Genomic DNA, 16844 nt, shown 5'->3' with positions numbered 1-16844 from the left:
TGCTGTTTGGGGAGATTCTGGGGTCTGGCTGGTAGAGGTGGGTCACTGAGGTGCACCTTGTAGAGTTATAGCCTAAGCCAGTTTCTAGTCCCATCCTTTGCTTTCTAATCCACCAGGAGTGAAGTGTCAGCACCGGGAACCCTGCTGCATTGGGTTCAGACTGCCAGCCCAAATGTGTCTGTACTTGTTTAAGTTGCCCCTGTCATGTATTTTGTCACAGAAAAATACCTAATATACACAACTGTGCCCATTTCACAGATAAAAACTGGCATCAATCATCTCACATCTGCATTAGTGAACTGAGACCAGGCAGGGGGACCCAGAGACAGCTCCTCGTTATAATGTCATACTACTTGCTTTGTGGAAGCCCAAAGAATTCTTCCTCCTTGCCATGAGTCTTACTTTCATTTCTGTTACTGTGGTAAAAATACCCAGAGATAAAGCACCTTTGGGGAGACAGGGTGTATTTTAGCTTACAGTCCCACATTATAGTCCATCATTTTGGGGAAGTTAAGAGAGGAACCTAAGGCACAATCACACCCACAATCAAAAGCAGAGAGAAATTAATGTGTGCTTAACATTCAGCAAGCTTTCTCTATTCTTCCACAGCCCAGGATCCAAAACTAGGCAACAGTACCACTCATAGTGGGCTGGGCTTTCCCACATCGATCAAGACAATCAAGCAAGCAAGCAAACAAGCAAGGCAACGCCTCCCCCACACACACACACAGAGAGAGAGAGATACTGGCCCATCCTCATCTAGACAATGTTTCACAAGACTCTTTCTGGATGATTCTACAGTATGTCAAGTTGACAATTAAAGCTAGGCATCTCATTGTGATTTGGGTCTTAGATATTTTCCAAAGGCCCATCCCTAACAGCATAGTTTCCAGTGTGACACTTGGGTAGGTGGCACAGTCTTTAAAAGGATGGGACCCAGGGGAAGGCCATTGGGGGCCACACCCTCAAAGGGACTTTGGTTCCTCCCCTACCACCTCTTTGCTTCCTAGCCGTCATGAGGCGGTTGTCTACCTCTGACACATGCTCTGGCCATATTGCCCTGCCTCATCATGTGCCCAGAAGCAATAGGCACAACCCACCATGAACTAAAACCTCCAAGCACTGCGAGCCCAGATAAACCTCTCTCTTTCTAAGGTGATTACCTCAGGCATTGGGCTCTAGTGGTGGAAGTTGACTGGTGCTCTTCTGTACCATCTCTTGAGATGAGGCTTTTCACAAAAGTACACGTGGCACCATGCCCTCAATGGTTTTTACACGGGATGAGAAAAGTGGACTTTTAATGTCATTTTCTTAACACCACTGGTAGCATCTGATGCCAGGCCCACCCCTGGGTACATTCCTCAGGGCTTGGCTTTTGCTTACCTGGACCCCGGGCTGAGCAATGAAATGCTGGTCTGTAGCCTCCACCGCCAGCTCCAGGCAGTTGCTCCCGCCCCAGGCTTCACAGGAGTAGACCAGCAGCTGCTCTGCCAAGTCTTCATCGTTGCTGTAACACTCAGTGAACAGCTCTGCATTGTCATGGAGGGGAGGGCTGGGCTCAGCTGGTAGACATGGAACCTGGCCTGCCTATCCCCCGTGAAAACCTGAACAGATGGGGCGTAAGGATCCAGGCATATAGAAGGCATAGAGAGAGCTGACCAAATGTGTTCCTTGCTACATAGATGATGCTTTCTTTAGACACAACATAGTCGGCAGGGCACTTTAATGAAGAGGGCATTGACACATGCTTATGGAACTGAGCTGCCTCCAACACCTAGGGACCCCACTCTCTGATGCAATTCTGTATGGACCTTTCTCTCTGGGAGGGACTTGGGATCCTCTACCCCTCCTTACCTAAAGCAGCCCCTCCCCTTCCGTTTCCCTCCCAAGCCTTCTGAGTGCCATATCTTGGCAAGCACTATGGAACACTCACCCACCGCTCTGGTCTCATACTCATTGGCCAGTTCCTCTGATTCCCCAGCAGCGTTGATGTCATTCTTGACTTTAGCCAGAGTCTTCAGAAGCTTGCTGGCCCCCAAGGCTGCCAGAGTACAACCTTTGGTCTTTTGGGAGGCAGGAATGGGGAAATGTTGGTTAATTCATAATCTCTGAAAGCAGTAACATCAACAGTAACTTTTGAAAAGTATAGACAAGCAGGAAATGGCAAAGTCAACCACTTAGTGCCATTCAAAGTCAGGTCTGTAATGAGCTTGGAACAGACTTGGACCTCAGCAAGCTACTCATGGTCTTGTAGGTGGAATCAGCATATTAAAAAAAAAAAAAAACCCTGGATAAATAGTGGGAGACATTAAGCCTCTGAAGGCAAGAGGCCTGGCTGACCCATTAGATCAATGTTATTGTACTGTAACAGGAAGGGGGATGAGAACTTTGAAGACTGAACCGTGTAACTGAAGGCTGTCTAAATTCAGCAGTCAAGGATTGAAGTGGAGACGGAAGCACTGGTGTCCATATTAATAGAAAGAGTGATGTACCAAACCACAAAGAAAATTCGCAATAAACACTCCAAAGCAGAATTTTTATAGGCCTCGTTCTTGTTTCATAATGGAATAAAGCTAGAGACTATTGCTTTATTTTAATATTATTATTACTTAGTGCTGGGGATCAAACCTAAGGCCTTGTGCATGTGAGGTAAGGGCTTAGAAATTAATTTAAATTAAATTTCAAAGCATCTTACACTTGGGAAAAATTATGGACAGGCACCTGGGGAGCAGGGGTGTCCTGGAGGACCCCCTCCTTATTCCTTTCTGGGGAACCACCCATCCGAGGCACACCTCCAAGGACATGCAAACAGGCACAGCCATGGTCCTGTGCATCAGATGCCCCAAATTCTAAACTAGGCAAAAGAGTGTAGGTTAAACCAGACTCTTCTAACACAGCATGTCTTTGGCACCAATTCAGTGCGGGCCTGGACATTTACCTGCTCCCAAATGACCTTGGAGAGTTCCTTCTTGTTCTGAAGGATGGCCCAGATGAAGAGAGCTTGCAGGGGGTGCCGGGTGGTGAGAGATGCATCCTGAGAGGGGTCAGAACATCGGGTCACCACACGCAAATGTAACCCACTTTAGGTACACTATTCCAACAATGAAATGGGACAGTCAGAAAGCACGAGAAACAGGCCCTCTGTTTGGAGACCGTGGGGTGTGGGGCTGAGTCTGTTTTAGCAGCATTGTTCACTGCAGCTCAGCAGGTGGTGTGATTGACACAAAATCTTTCATCTAGCGCAAAAGACAAAGTACAGCTGTATGAGAAAGTATAAAGCAGGAAAAAACCCAGAGAGCAATTTAAAGACTAAATGACTTGTGATGCTCCATGGAGAAAGCAATTCTTCTCCATTCTACAGAATCAGTTTCTCAGCTAGAGGGGGGAAAAGTGGTCAGACTAAATCTAACTTTCCCAAGGCTTACATCCAATTGTCACCACGGAAAAAAAATGTGCTTATTTCTTCGGACGGTTACTCAAAGATTGGAGGTCTAGCTCATATTTAAGATTCTATATCTTCCCAGAAATATTTTCAGATGGAAAGTGGCTGTGTGTGTCCCCCTTCAGCACCCCTGTTGGTTGACTAAACTGTAAACTGCATGTATGAGGCTCAGATATGTGCCATGTTTAAAAAATTTTAACGTAAATAATGTCAAACAGAATATCTACACTTTAATTCAACCACACACTGAGCTCATCTTCTCTCCTCTCTCTCTCTCTCTCTCTCTCTCTCTCTCTCTCTCTCTCTCTCTCACACACACACACACACACACACACACACACACACACACACACACACACACACTTCTAGTTTGGGTTTCCCCAGAAGCAATCCTGAGATAAGAATTTGAGCCAAGTGTCTTATTTAGAGAGTGAGGAAATAAAGTCAGAAAAGAAAGAGACCAAGCAGGCAGCCATGGCTGTGTTGCCAGAAGCTCACTTCCTATGGCCCTGAATTGTCTCCTTCAGATGAAGGGCAATTGGAGCACTCACTAGCACTGGACTCTGATCAGAGCAAATGCTGGTAATAATTGATGATACTGTTGAGTGGAACTGGGCCTGCGCACACTCAAAAAGGAATCCCAGGGCATTCACTTCTGCTCTAGGGGAAATATCCACCACTCCATTTGTTCTCAGAATTCCTGGCAGCCCTTCATTCTTTCACCTGGGCAGCAGTGAGCTATTTTTGTAAGCAGGCTGAAACAGGAGCAGGAAGCCATCTATTTGTCCCTGCTCCCCATCAAATAGCCTTAGAAAGTATGTCACACATGTCTTGTGACCTAGAAATTATGTAACTGAACAAAACCAGGGGCTAGAGCGAGACATCAGAAAACTTGCCAGTGACTTTATTCTTTAGGAAAGATGGTAGAGAAAAAGCATTTCACCCTTCTAACTGCTTTATGGAAATCAGGAAGAGAGCAGGAAAGATGGAGGCAGAGAATTGAATTCTGGGAATAGAAATATGGAAGCAGAGAACTGAATTCAGACAGACAGCTCCAATGCCGCTACGTACATGAAGTTCCACATCCAAGTCCTCCCTGCTGCTTCTGTCTTCCTTCCAGAAGCTTCTACGGAAGTTTGCCACAAGCTTCCAGACAAAGGTGAGGAGTGCGTCGTTGTAGGAGTTCTTGGCGATCTGTAGGTTCCGGTACACCAGGGTGCTGAAGTGTGTAGAGAACAGCTCCGTGAGGACGTCGTTGGTGAGAAACTTCTGCAGGTTCAGGCCATTCTCCAGAAAGAGGCGGACAAACTTGGGCCTGTCCTTTATGAGGGCCGTGAACATGACCTCCTGGAGGTCAGCAGACTAAGGGGAAAGAAGAGAGAGCGCATACCATAAGACCAATGAAGAAAACACAGGAGTTTCTATATTCCCACCACAGAGTCCTGGTGTCTCCAGCTTCTCTCTACATCCTGCTTTGACAATAAAATTCATCTTTTCAGTGTCTAGGTGGGAGAACAGCAAGGTGGACCCTTTGAATGTGACCTCAGTTCTTGCTGTGTGGAGACAGCGTGCCCACTTAAGCATGGCGTGGGCCAGAAGCTGATGCTGTCACTTAGCTTAAAGAGCCATCAGGAAGCAGAAGCCAACAGCAGGAGTCTGCAGTAGACACTGACTGTGAGCCAGCTGCCAGTGTTGCCTGTCCACACTGTGGCATCTGCTGCCTGCCCTCCCTAGGTGAACTCTGACCTTCCCTACAGTGCAAAGTTCTCAAATGCAATTGTCAAAATAGAACCCAACAAGCCACATACTGTCTAGTAACTGTCTGGGATGTAACACAGCAGTGAGTCACCGGTCCCTGTGTCAACTCTTTCTGAGCTCCTGGTAAAAATTATCTTACAGAGTTTTTCCAAGAATCCATTTTTTCCTTATTTATCTTTAGACAGATTCTTAACTTGGCATCCTAGGATGGCCTGAAACTCACTACATAATCCATGCTGGCTTTGGATTCATAGCAATCCTCTTGCATCAGCCTCCCAAATGCTGAGATGACAGGCAGGAGCCATGATGCCTAGCCGTCCTAAGAGTCTAAAGAAAGATCAATGCTCGCTTCAGCCACAATACTGTAGGTGCACACTGTGTCAGCTTTTAGGTATATTATATGATACACATTACTGCATACTGTTATTATATGATATTTATTATGAGTTAGTTTCATTGCCAACACTCACAGATACAAAGGGCCATCGAGATCATATTAGAAGTGGAAGGTACAAAGTCTAACAACACAGAAACCTCCAGCAGAAGCCTTGGCATCTATTCCCAGGAACCCAGGCCCCTGGTGACCATTAACTCTGATTTCACCCTGATGGCAGCCTCCTTCACTCTCAGTTCCTTTTCTGGTCCTCATTTTAATGGCAGCATTGGTGGTTTTTATGTCTGCCTGATGTTGTTTTCATGGACTCACATTCTGCCTAGGGGAAATCGTTAAAGGTTCCTTGAGTCCCCACTCTTTAGATCTCTGAGATCAGCAGGGCAGAGCTCATCTGGGGAGTGTGCCATCTCCACTATCCTCGAAGCAGGTGTCCACCACACCCCTATCTTGCATGTCATTCCAAGTTTGTGTGCGCCTTCCCATTGGTCCCACACTGGACAGCATGGGGCAATGGTTCTCAAACATGGAGACTCACTGAGGCAGACTGCTGGTAGTCAACCTTGTTTCTAACACAGCAAGCATGAGTTAGAAATAATCCAGCAGTCTAATGAGTTTCTGGGCTATACCATCACTAGTCCTAGGACCACACTGAAAACCACTTGCATATGGGAAAGGAAAGGTTTTGTAGACAGACACATATCTGTTTCCAAACCTTGGTCCCACCACTGTCTAGTTCCATGAGTCAGAACAAGATGTTTGTCTCTGAGCCTCAATTTGTTTTGTTCTGCTTGGTAAAGACGAAATGGGACAACCCAGGTCACGTTCTTTCAGAGATCAGAGTTCAGAGCTGCCCGCAGACATCGCCGGGAACTCCCATCCTATAACATCCATGGTGCTCTGACTCATTTGTCAACAAAATGAGATCATCTCTGCTGGGAGTTGATGTGAGTGGCCAGGAAAGTACCGTGTGCACAGTGAAGGGCTGTGTGATGTCATTTTAAAATGTACTTTTAAGCAGATGCTAGTATAGATATTAGAAAGAACCAGTCCTTTAGAAATACTGTTTAATTTCATCAGTGTAACAACACAACTATACTATATAGAAGGTACTATGGCAATTCCCTTTGTTTTGGGGCGAGCCTGACAGATGTTTAACAATAGCTGTCTGAGAGAAACACAGACCCCGATGTAGAATCTGCTGCTCCCAATGATGCACATACCCCTGCCATAGCGTATTTTCAGCTCCTACTGTGATATTGCTGAATGTAGAACTGGAACTAGATGGAGGATCACACCACTATGTGACAGTGGGCGGTAGCAACAGAAGTAACCCGGACACAATTCCTAAGTGCAGCAAAATAACTAGAGAGTCCTGGTGAGGAGCATTGCAGGCGTGTGGTACATGTGTGTGCATGCACAGGTGTGTGCCCCTGTTTGTGCTCATGCAAAGATCAGAGCAAGACATCATATGTCTTCCTCTATCACTTGCCTCCTTGTTATCCGGAGGCTGGACCTCTTCCTGAACATGAAGCTTGTCTCTTCAGCTAGCTTGTCTAGCCAGAGAGCTCTTAGGATCTACCAGTCTCCATCCCTCAATGCTGACATTACACACCAGTCTCCATCCCTCAATGCTGACATTACACACACACACACACACACACACACACACACACACACACACACACACACAGAGGCATGCCCAGATTTTTATGTGAAAGCTGGTAATTTGAACTCAGAGCTTTACGCTTGCAGAATGAATGTTCTAACCCACTGAGCTATCTCCACAGTCCACAAAGTCATTCACTTTGATTATTTCTTACCTTTGGTTTTCATAACATTTATTCAAATTATACAGCTACATAAATTGATTTTTAATAATGACTGTATTCAACAACCAAACCCCCCAAAATCTCCGGAAAGTTTAGCAGCTAGTTTTTGCAAGCCAGTATGAATTGGCCCCAGCACGGCACTGTAAAAGGGAGCTGACCCAGTGCGTAGTTGAGACCCTTGCATAACGACACATAGACGCATAGACAGCTACTCCAGCACTAAAAGTCTTAACCGCTATGTCCTTCATCCTAACTACCTTCAGCTGAGCTAATAAAATTAAATGTATAAGGCTAATATATGTCTGAGTTTGTTTATTTACCATCTGACCTTATTTAAATACAGCAATGTACACAGAGGGATTCATTTATAAATCAATTAATTAATGCACTTACGGTTCTACTTGCCCTCCATTAACTAAAGCCTTGTGGTGTATCAGAGGGTTCATTATGGTGCAAAGACCAAACACTAGACAATGTTTGCTAAAGGGATGAATAACTCAAAAATTCATGAGCCATTACTATTTTCACTACTCTCATTAAAATTGATCATATGCTAATGTAAATCAAATCTTGGTCTTTGATGGTACAGTGGTATGTATGGGAGTGTTTTCTGAAGCTGTCTGCTGAAGGCGGAAGTTGAGTTATGTAAGCCTTCAAATCCATTCACACACATGTAAAACCAAATGTAACCTCACTGCCCATAATGACTTCAATTCACTGAGACTAGCTGAACGCCAAGATGCACGCTTGTAAATCTGTTTGACAGCTTATTGTTGCTTCTGAACAGAGCCTCCAAGGCTGATTGAACTTTAGACGCAAGCAAGTAGTCTCCCATAAAGAGGGCCTTAAAGCATTTATCTAACTGAAAATATAGGAGAGCAATCTTCTGGAAAATTATAAATTATGACTATAATTTTTCTATGCTACTTTCATATTGGAGGCATTCATTTGGCTCAGGCAGTCCCTGATACCTCACTCTAAGGCACTGGTGGGTGTCTTCAGCTAAGTTATTCCATCTTCCCCTCATACCCCCCACCACTGACAAATCTCTTCCCAGAATTTGACTGGGTGGGGAGGTGGCCAAAGAATGCTGTTGTCTTGATCTTTTTAGTCAAGCCAGATGAATAATCCCTTATCTCTAGAACCCATACCTCTACCCATCCACTCACGTGCAGACTTGGGGCTCAACACCAGATTATCTTCTCTTGTCTCCTGGCAACAGGATTATGCATTTAGGACAGTTTACATGAGAGTCTTTGGCTCTATTATCTGTTTGCAAGAAACCTACTAAGTTAACATCATTATCCCGTCCTACAATGGAGGAAATGGAGGAAATGGAGGCTGGACGCTAGAACTCATACGCTAGAACAAAACAGACATTGACAATATTCTAGACGGATGACCTTGTTGGATGCACACCATCTACTGCTGAGACCATTGTCCATGCTAACCCAGGAATAACCCCAGAGGCTTCTGCTACCTCCCATCGGCGGTCGTTGGTGAAGATCTCATCACTGGCAAGGTCCAACTGGTTCCACTCCAGCAGAAGCTTCAGTTGCCCATTCCAATTGTCCTTGTCTTGTTCGTTAGTGCTGAAGGCTGGAGGTGGGCAGGAAGAAAGCCATAGAGCAACAGAGCCACTCGTCAAAGCAAGCCTCTTGGAATCACAGGAAACTGTCATCTCCCTCTATTGTCACTCATTTTTTATCTGCATTGCATATATCCTGATCAACCCAGATCATAATATCCTCCTGTTACATATGAATATAGTGTAACTAGGATGTATTGATATTTCTTCATAGATTGAGGCTCCATAAGTATTATATTCCAAAGTTGTGTCTGACTTACCCTATATATAAATCTATAAAATAATTAGCCATATTGTAACAATGTATTTGTTATGATTTGAGTGTAAAATGTTCCCCATAGGCTCCTGTGCTTGGATACTTTGTTTCTAGGTCCTGGCACTGTTCTGAGAGGCTGTGGAACCTTTAGGAGTCATGGCTTAGTTTAAGGAAGTGGATCAAGGGGAGACAGGTCTTAGAGGCCCAACTTCCAACCCAGTATCTTTCTTTCCCCTTCTCTCTCACCTCTTTTTCTTCTCATCTATCTATCTATCTATCTATCTATCTATCTATCTATCTATCTATCGCCTCTATATACTTTGCGTTTATTGGTTAGGTATTTCAATCCAGAAGGCAAGGCTTTGCTAGTTACTACAGGTAATTCCACTTTGGTGGAATTCTTTTTTGAGACATGGTCTCACTAAGTAGCTCTGTCTTTCCTGGAAGCCAGACCTAAGATCCTATATAGACCAGGCTGGTCTCAAACTCACAGAGATCCACCTGCCTCTGCCTTCCAGGTGGTGGGATTAAAGACATGCACCATCATGTCCCACTCACTTTGATGGAATCCTAAGACATCAAAAGTCTACAGAGAAAGCCGGGTGGTGGTGGCGCATGCCATTAATCCCAGCACTCAGGAGGCAGAGGCAGGTGGATCTCTGTGAGCCAGAGACCAGCCTGGTCTACAAGAGCTAGTTCCAGGAGAGCAGGACAGCCTCCAAAGCCACAGAGAAACCCTATCTTGGAAAGCCAAAAAAAAAAATACAGAGAATTGTTCTTCCTAGAGATCAGTCATAAGCTTCAGGAGATGCCTGAACCCCTGAAGTTGAATGCTAAGTTATTTGTGTATGTGTATGTGTGTCTGTGTGTGTGTGGGGGGGGGTATTTCACATGTGCTTGTATGCATGTAAAGTATGTGTGTACACACTCCTGGAGGAACAAAGTCTTACAACATTTTAAAAGAGGTCTGACACTCCAAACGTTCTTTAAACCACTGCTAGAAACAACTGTTTACAGATTACTTTGGTTACACTTGACCAGCCTTTTAATGACCTAAAACTTCTTATTCTGTGAAATACACCCATCTAAGGGAATTCACCATATACAGCAGTCATTTTATCCTCCAAGGATGTACTCTCAGGGAACTGAGTCCACTCACCTTTGTACAGCGCATAGGAAATGGCATTGCTCACAATTTCATCTCCAGCCTCTTCCATCTTAATAACTGTGAGTAGGTGGGAACACTCAAGAATTTCTTTGAGCTGGTAAAATGTCAGGGAGAATATTGTCAACCAACTGATCTTGAGCATGGTGAATATGAACTTCTTTTTTAATGTAACTATTCCTTCACAATTCCATACATACATACATATATATACACAATATACTTTGGTCCTAAACCTCATTACCCTCTCTTATTCCCTCTAATCCTGTTCCTCTTCCCAATAGGCCTCCCTTATACTACTCTGAAATCTCTCTCTCTCTCTCTCTCTCTCTCTCTCTCTCTCTCTCTCTGTGTGTGTGTGTGTGTGTGTGTGTGAGAGAGAGAGAGAGAGAGAGAGAGAGAGAGAGAGAGAGAGAGAGAGAAATCCTGACACATTAAAGATACCAATTGTCTGGTAAGTAAATGAATGAGTATCAAGCAACAAAAGACTGTGGAAACCTTCTAAGTGTGGTTGGTCATAAAGCCTGAAACAGGAGGAAGGAATAGTTTAATGATGAACAAGAAGCAGGAGAACTTGGTGCTACCGAGATCAATAACTTACATTGTCCTTTTTGAGAGACAAATATATTATCATTTGTGGGTTTTCTGTAGTGTTTAAATTTGAAACAGACTCTTTGAAAAAGTATCTGATTTCCAGGCTCCCGGTACTAGCAAGGATAAACTTCTACCTGGAAGAACTTCTCCTTTACAGGAAGATCAGGCCAACTTTGGTTAGCTTCAGTTTTAGATGTTGGTGACTTCCCTAGCAATATTTAGACCTGGACCTTCTAAGTCTCTACTAGGCAAGAGCCAGGGGTCTTGGGGCCTTGCTGTAGGAAGGTAGAAAGATGTGGACTGAGAAAGTTCTTGGGCCTGGCTTTTAGGAGGTGAACTTTTAAGGCCTCTGTTCCTTGGGGATGGTGATGGGGAGGAGAATTCAGAGCTTCAACAAAACACAAACCATGAGGATTTGGAGGGAGAGGAACAGATGAGCACAGCAGAGAGACTCTTCACCAGACAGGCAGGCTTCGTTCAAGCCAGAGGAAATGAGTTCAGAGAGCAGTGATTGGTAAAGAGGCAGAAGTAGGGCCCAGGGTTATGGAGCACATGTGAGGTTGGCCACTCCATGGAGGTAAGACATCTTTGGTTTTGTAATGTAACGGGAAGAAAAGAAAATAAACATGGATACAGAGTACAACAACAAACCTAGAGAGGGTTCTGAGGACTGTATTCCCTCCCACACACCTTATCTCCTCCTGGCCTGAGCCTGGCTGCAAAGGGTTCCTCTCTCTCTCTCTCTCTCTCTCTCTCTCTCTCTCTCTCTCTCTCTCTCTCTCTCTCTCTCTCTCTCATTTTGACCACAGAAGACAATGTGACCAACTGTCTCATGCTCTTGCCACTATTTTATGCTTTCCCTGCCATGATGGACTGTAGCCCCTAGAACCATAAGCTAAAATAGACCCTTCCTTCTTTTTAAGTTATTCCTTGCCAGGTATTTGTTCACAGCAATGGGAACAGTAACTATACACAACTGCTTCCATTTGAAATGATATAGTGATTTTTATAATAACTCCACACAAGAGTATTTTTAACTTATGTTCCCTATATGAGGCCATAGACGATTTCTGACAAGCACACAATTTTTTAAATTTTTATTTAAATTAAAAAAATCTTATTTTACATACCAATCCCAGTTCCCTCTCCCTGCAGCCCTCCCATTCCCCCACCAACCCCCATCCCACCCCCCCATCCACTCCTCAGGGAGGGTGAGCCCTCCCATGGGGGATCATCAAAGTCTGTCACATTATTGGGGCAGGACCCAGGCCCTCTACCGTGTATCTAGGCTGAGAGAGTATCCCTTCATAGGGAATGGGCTCCCAAAGCCCATTCATGCCCTAGGGATAAATACTGGCTCCACTGCCAGAAGCCCTATAGACTGTCCAGGCCCCCCAATTGACACCCACATTCAGGAGGCCTGGTTCGGTCTTATGCTGGTTCCCCAGCAGTCAGTCTGGGGTCTGTGAGCTCCCAGTTACTCAGGTCAGATGTTTTGGTGGGTTTCCCCAGCATGGTCTTGACTCCTTTGCTCATCACTCCTCCCTCTCTATAACTGGATTCCAGGAGATCAGCTAAATGCTTAGCTGTGAATCTCTGTTTCTGCTTCCATCAGCTATTGGATGAAGGCTCTAGGATGGCATTTAAGGCAGTCATCAATCTCATTATAGGGGAAGGACATTTAAGGGAGCCTCTCTACTAGTGCTTAGATTCTTAATTGGGGTCATCCTTGTGGATCCCTGGAGATTTCCCTAGTGCCAGATTTCTTGTTAAGCCCACAATGGCTCCCTCTATTAAGGTATCTCTTTCCTTGCTGTCTTTCTCTGTTCTTCCCCCAACCTTCCTGATCCCCCATGTTCTCCTCCTCCCTCCCCCATACACACAATTCTTGGCGTGACCAAACCAAATGTAGCATGGCATATACACAATAAGAATCAACCTAATGAACAGAAGATGAACTAGCTTCAGATGTTTAAGCGAATGGTATATGGAGTGGTTAATATTCAGATACTTTGGGAAGCCAAGATCTTGATGGCATCAGAGTAGCTGTGTGGAACCACTGTGAGGGGGCTGTTGGGGGAGAAGGTGAGCTCCCAGGAGGAGAGGGATTTCTCAGAGAGATGAAAGAAGAATGGGTTTAGCTTTGGTGATCAGCCATCCACATGACCAGTGAGGTAACTCAAGGCTACACTGAAAGGCTGCTTATATATTTCACTGATTTACATATTTATTAATTAATAATCCTACCCTCCAGTTTGGTCTTTTGGGAAATCTGTGCCAATTTCACAACTCCATAGCTAAAATACATAGCTAAAATGCCAGAGTAATTTCCCATTTTATGTATGTCTTCTGGTTGACATGATTAGAAATAAATATATTTAATTAGATGTGAATATGAATTAGATATGAATCACAGAAATGATAATATAATCAAAGGCAGCAAAATTAGCCTGACATTTAGCTTGAGATGAATTGCCTCTGATAGTTGTCTTGAAGTAGAACTCAAAACCCCTCATAAAGAATGGAGGGGCTGTAGGGAGACACCGTAACCACGCCTCCTAAGGGCTGGCTACAGGTGTGCTTAACCATGCCCGTTAGGGCATGGTCAAGGGGTGTTCAGGATGACGCGTGGGGGGTTCTTAAGGTGCTGCAGACACGTGGGGGCCCCTTCTATCTGGCCACGCTAGCTTACGACCTGTGGGCACGCTCTGGCTTGCGTTTGGGCTGGTGTTTATCTGAATAAAGAAATCTTAGCCTATGGACTACGATCATCTTTGAGCGCACTCATCTCGTAATAATCAACAGGGACCATTAGAGCCATTCTGGTTTTGGGATGTGACATGAACCAGACGCCAAGTGTCAACTTGTAGAAGGTTTAAAAAGGAAATCCACTGGAATGGACCCAGGTCCGTGTTAGGTAGACAAACTAACAGTTCTCTATTCCTTCCTTTCTGGGTATTCTTGCACTGACCTCTGAATTATTTCTATCCACCTCAGGAACTAGAGAGAGGCGATAAGTATGCCACACCTGTGACTAAGAGTGGCCTCCTCACCTGTTAGAATTAAACTCTCCAGGAATGCAATATTCTCACTTCAGAGAGTGAGCACCCTTCCCTATGGATTTCCACGTGGAAATAATATCAAGGGATGAGTCACCTGGCCACTGGCCACCTCTTCACTACCTCCTGTTAGACAGTGAGTTGGACCTTCCCTAGTGGGATCTTTGATGGTTATCTTCACTGGTATCTGTTGCTTGGGGAACGTGATGCTCTGGTGTAAGGAGGCCAGCATTTGTCACATACTGACTGTGATGTGTGAACTCAACCAGTGCACTCTGGGACTCAGCACAAGGAAGGATGCCTCCCAGCCTCCTTGTTCAACTTTGCCTTCACCTTCCATAAATTTCAATCTTCATCCCCATTTGCCTGATTCTTGTGCTAGACTCAGACATAATGGGGAAAAAAAAAATCCCTGCAAGAACTTTCCCACAAAGCCACCAGTTTTGCCTTTTAGTGTAAAAAATCTAAAAACTGCAGTATCTTAGTAGGGAGATCACACAACCATCAGTGGTTAAGGCCTGACCCAGCACAGGTGCTGTCTCTCAGCTGTGGAGGCAAAATTACAACCATATTTCTAGGCTCCAAATTTTAGACAATGGGGCTTCATCTAGAGAGCCAACCTACTTGTTTTCGGACCACTTTGTATTCTACCTTTCCATCAGGCTTATGAGCTAACCACCCTCTCAGGTAAAATTAAAGGAGGCCATTAAGGCCCCACTCTGTGGGAATTAGTAAAGAGTGCCCAGCAACACAGAAGGCTGGGCTAACATGTGTCATCTCTCAGTCAGTATTTGGCCTGCCCAGGCTTACATTAAGTACTATATAAGCAAAAAGAAAATGATCTTTTATATGTTGAGGACTTGAGTTGGCTGCATTTGATATCTTCAGGGCCTCTACAAATACTAAATACTGCTAGAACTACAATCTAGTGTGGCAGCATTCCCGCTGGGCTACACCTGGCTTGGCTCCAGAGTGCTAGCACCTAGCCCTAATCCATCCTTTGTTTAGAAGATACCTTTTGATTCCCTTGTTGCCCTACATGTGCGAATCTTGTCTGAGAGTTTCCCAAGGATAAAAAGCCTATGCAAAACTTGGTTAAGGGGAAACCCCAGAAAACTTCGGAGTACCTCCTGAATCAAGAAATTGCACTTGGAATTGTTCAGGTTGTTTTAAGGATATGGAAATCAACTTGCTAAGGTTTAAATTGGAGAAAAATAAAAGCATCCCTGGGAGAAGGAAAATCGGTTCAGTCCTTGAATCTGGATCCACCCTGTAGCCAAGAAAGGCTAAAGTCATTCTTGAGGTCCCTCTGAGTCACATTTCCAGGGATCCATGTGAACCCAACACCCATGCTGTGACAATCTAGTTTTTAAAAATCTTATCATTATTATCCTTTATACTAAACCCAACTTTCCATGATGAAAATAACCCTTGTGCTATAACCCTGTTATTTCCTCAGGGGAAAAAATTAAGAGGCAGCTTGTGCTCCTAAAAATAGCCAAACACAGATGGCCATTTCTGAATGAGCTGGTGGGGATGAGGCCCTGACATAAGTGAAAGCTTCCTCATGTGCTGAGCAGCCTGGACAATGAATCGTCACAAGTGAACAGCAATCACAGCACAACACCAGTGTGTCCAAAGGTTTCCGTAAGGCTAGCAACCATAAGCCTAGTGTTCCTATACTTTTCTAGGAAAGATGAGAGATTCCAAAGCCAGCATAGTCAGGACGTATCATGGCAGTTCTTCCACGGTGATGACTTCAGTAGATGTAGACTCTGGATAGCATCTGCATTTGTCAAATATTACTGCCAAGGACTTCCTTCCTCTCTATCAGTGATGCGTACCAAACATGGAAGCTCGTATGCTGGCACAAGAGAAAGACGAGCTTTGCAAAGGGCTTGAACTTAAACCCCGTGCCAAATCTCTTTAAGAACAGATAACTGGAGTCGTGTAACTTATCTGAATGTCAATTTCCAGCAAGACACCTGATATGAACTAGAGAACAGCCTCAACGTCAAAGAGAAAAAACAAACACTCGCCATTGCTGGTGGAATCCAGAATGTGAGATATCTGCCCATCCCAGGAACCTGCCTTCCCCATAGCCAGCCTCCAGCATCTCCCCAAACTCACCCATTTGATCCAACTCTCAATCTCCTCTTCAGGCAGCCGGGACACAGTGCGTGGTAAAAATCGCACCAACTTCTCTTTGACCATGGAAGAGGTTAGAACGTCCTCCACCTCCACCAGGCTGGCAATCACGTCGGCAATCTGCCCCGAGCCTTCCACCACCACGCAGGGGATCTTACTTTTGATGGAGGTATTGATGGCCTGTGAGAGGGATAAAGAGTTGGACACGTGGAAGGGGCTGCAGTGAGCAACACAATCCAGCTCAGGACCGAAGGTCTAAATCAAGGGCGTGCACAAGATGCTGTGATACTCCTTACTGCTTTCCCATCTGCGGCTTTTATTTCAAATCAAAATGGAACAACTGCAGTGGCTTTATGAACGGGAAAAGTGAGCCAGTTGTTTAACATCCTGAGAAAATGACAAATTCCACAAAAAGGACATGCTGTTTTACTTTCCTCACAGTGGCTGCATTTTAAACTACTAGTGGCTGGCTGCTCAGGCCTTGGCCTAGGGGGAATTCTGTTCCCCAGACAATGGCTCTGTAGCTGCTGCTAAAGATAGCTTTAACTAAATTTCTATCATCCTAATAAAACTTGATATTCAAATGCTAGAGTGAAAACCTGTGAGCTCAG

At 44.7% G+C, this 16844-nt stretch overlaps 1 protein-coding gene across 1 annotated transcript in view; it reads right to left on the bottom strand.

The window, feature by feature from the left end:
• Positions 1-16844, bottom strand: part of Trpm8 (transient receptor potential cation channel subfamily M member 8) — a 69606-nt gene that overhangs the window by 40144 nt on the left and 12618 nt on the right. Inside the window, exons 7-13 of the mRNA XM_027395990.1 lie at positions 16216-16413; positions 10427-10529; positions 8904-9022; positions 4514-4804; positions 2939-3034; positions 1934-2063; positions 1384-1529 (exon numbers count right to left, since the gene is read on the bottom strand). Coding sequence (XP_027251791.1) covers positions 1384-1529; positions 1934-2063; positions 2939-3034; positions 4514-4804; positions 8904-9022; positions 10427-10529; positions 16216-16413 — 1083 coding nt within the window. The remainder of the gene's footprint in view (positions 1-1383; positions 1530-1933; positions 2064-2938; positions 3035-4513; positions 4805-8903; positions 9023-10426; positions 10530-16215; positions 16414-16844) is intronic.

This window comes from Cricetulus griseus, chromosome 2 (assembly GCF_003668045.3).
Source record: "Cricetulus griseus strain 17A/GY chromosome 2, alternate assembly CriGri-PICRH-1.0, whole genome shotgun sequence".
In the NCBI taxonomy this organism is placed as follows: Eukaryota; Metazoa; Chordata; class Mammalia; order Rodentia; family Cricetidae; genus Cricetulus; species Cricetulus griseus.
This window is presented reverse-complemented; position numbering and strand designations above follow the sequence as displayed.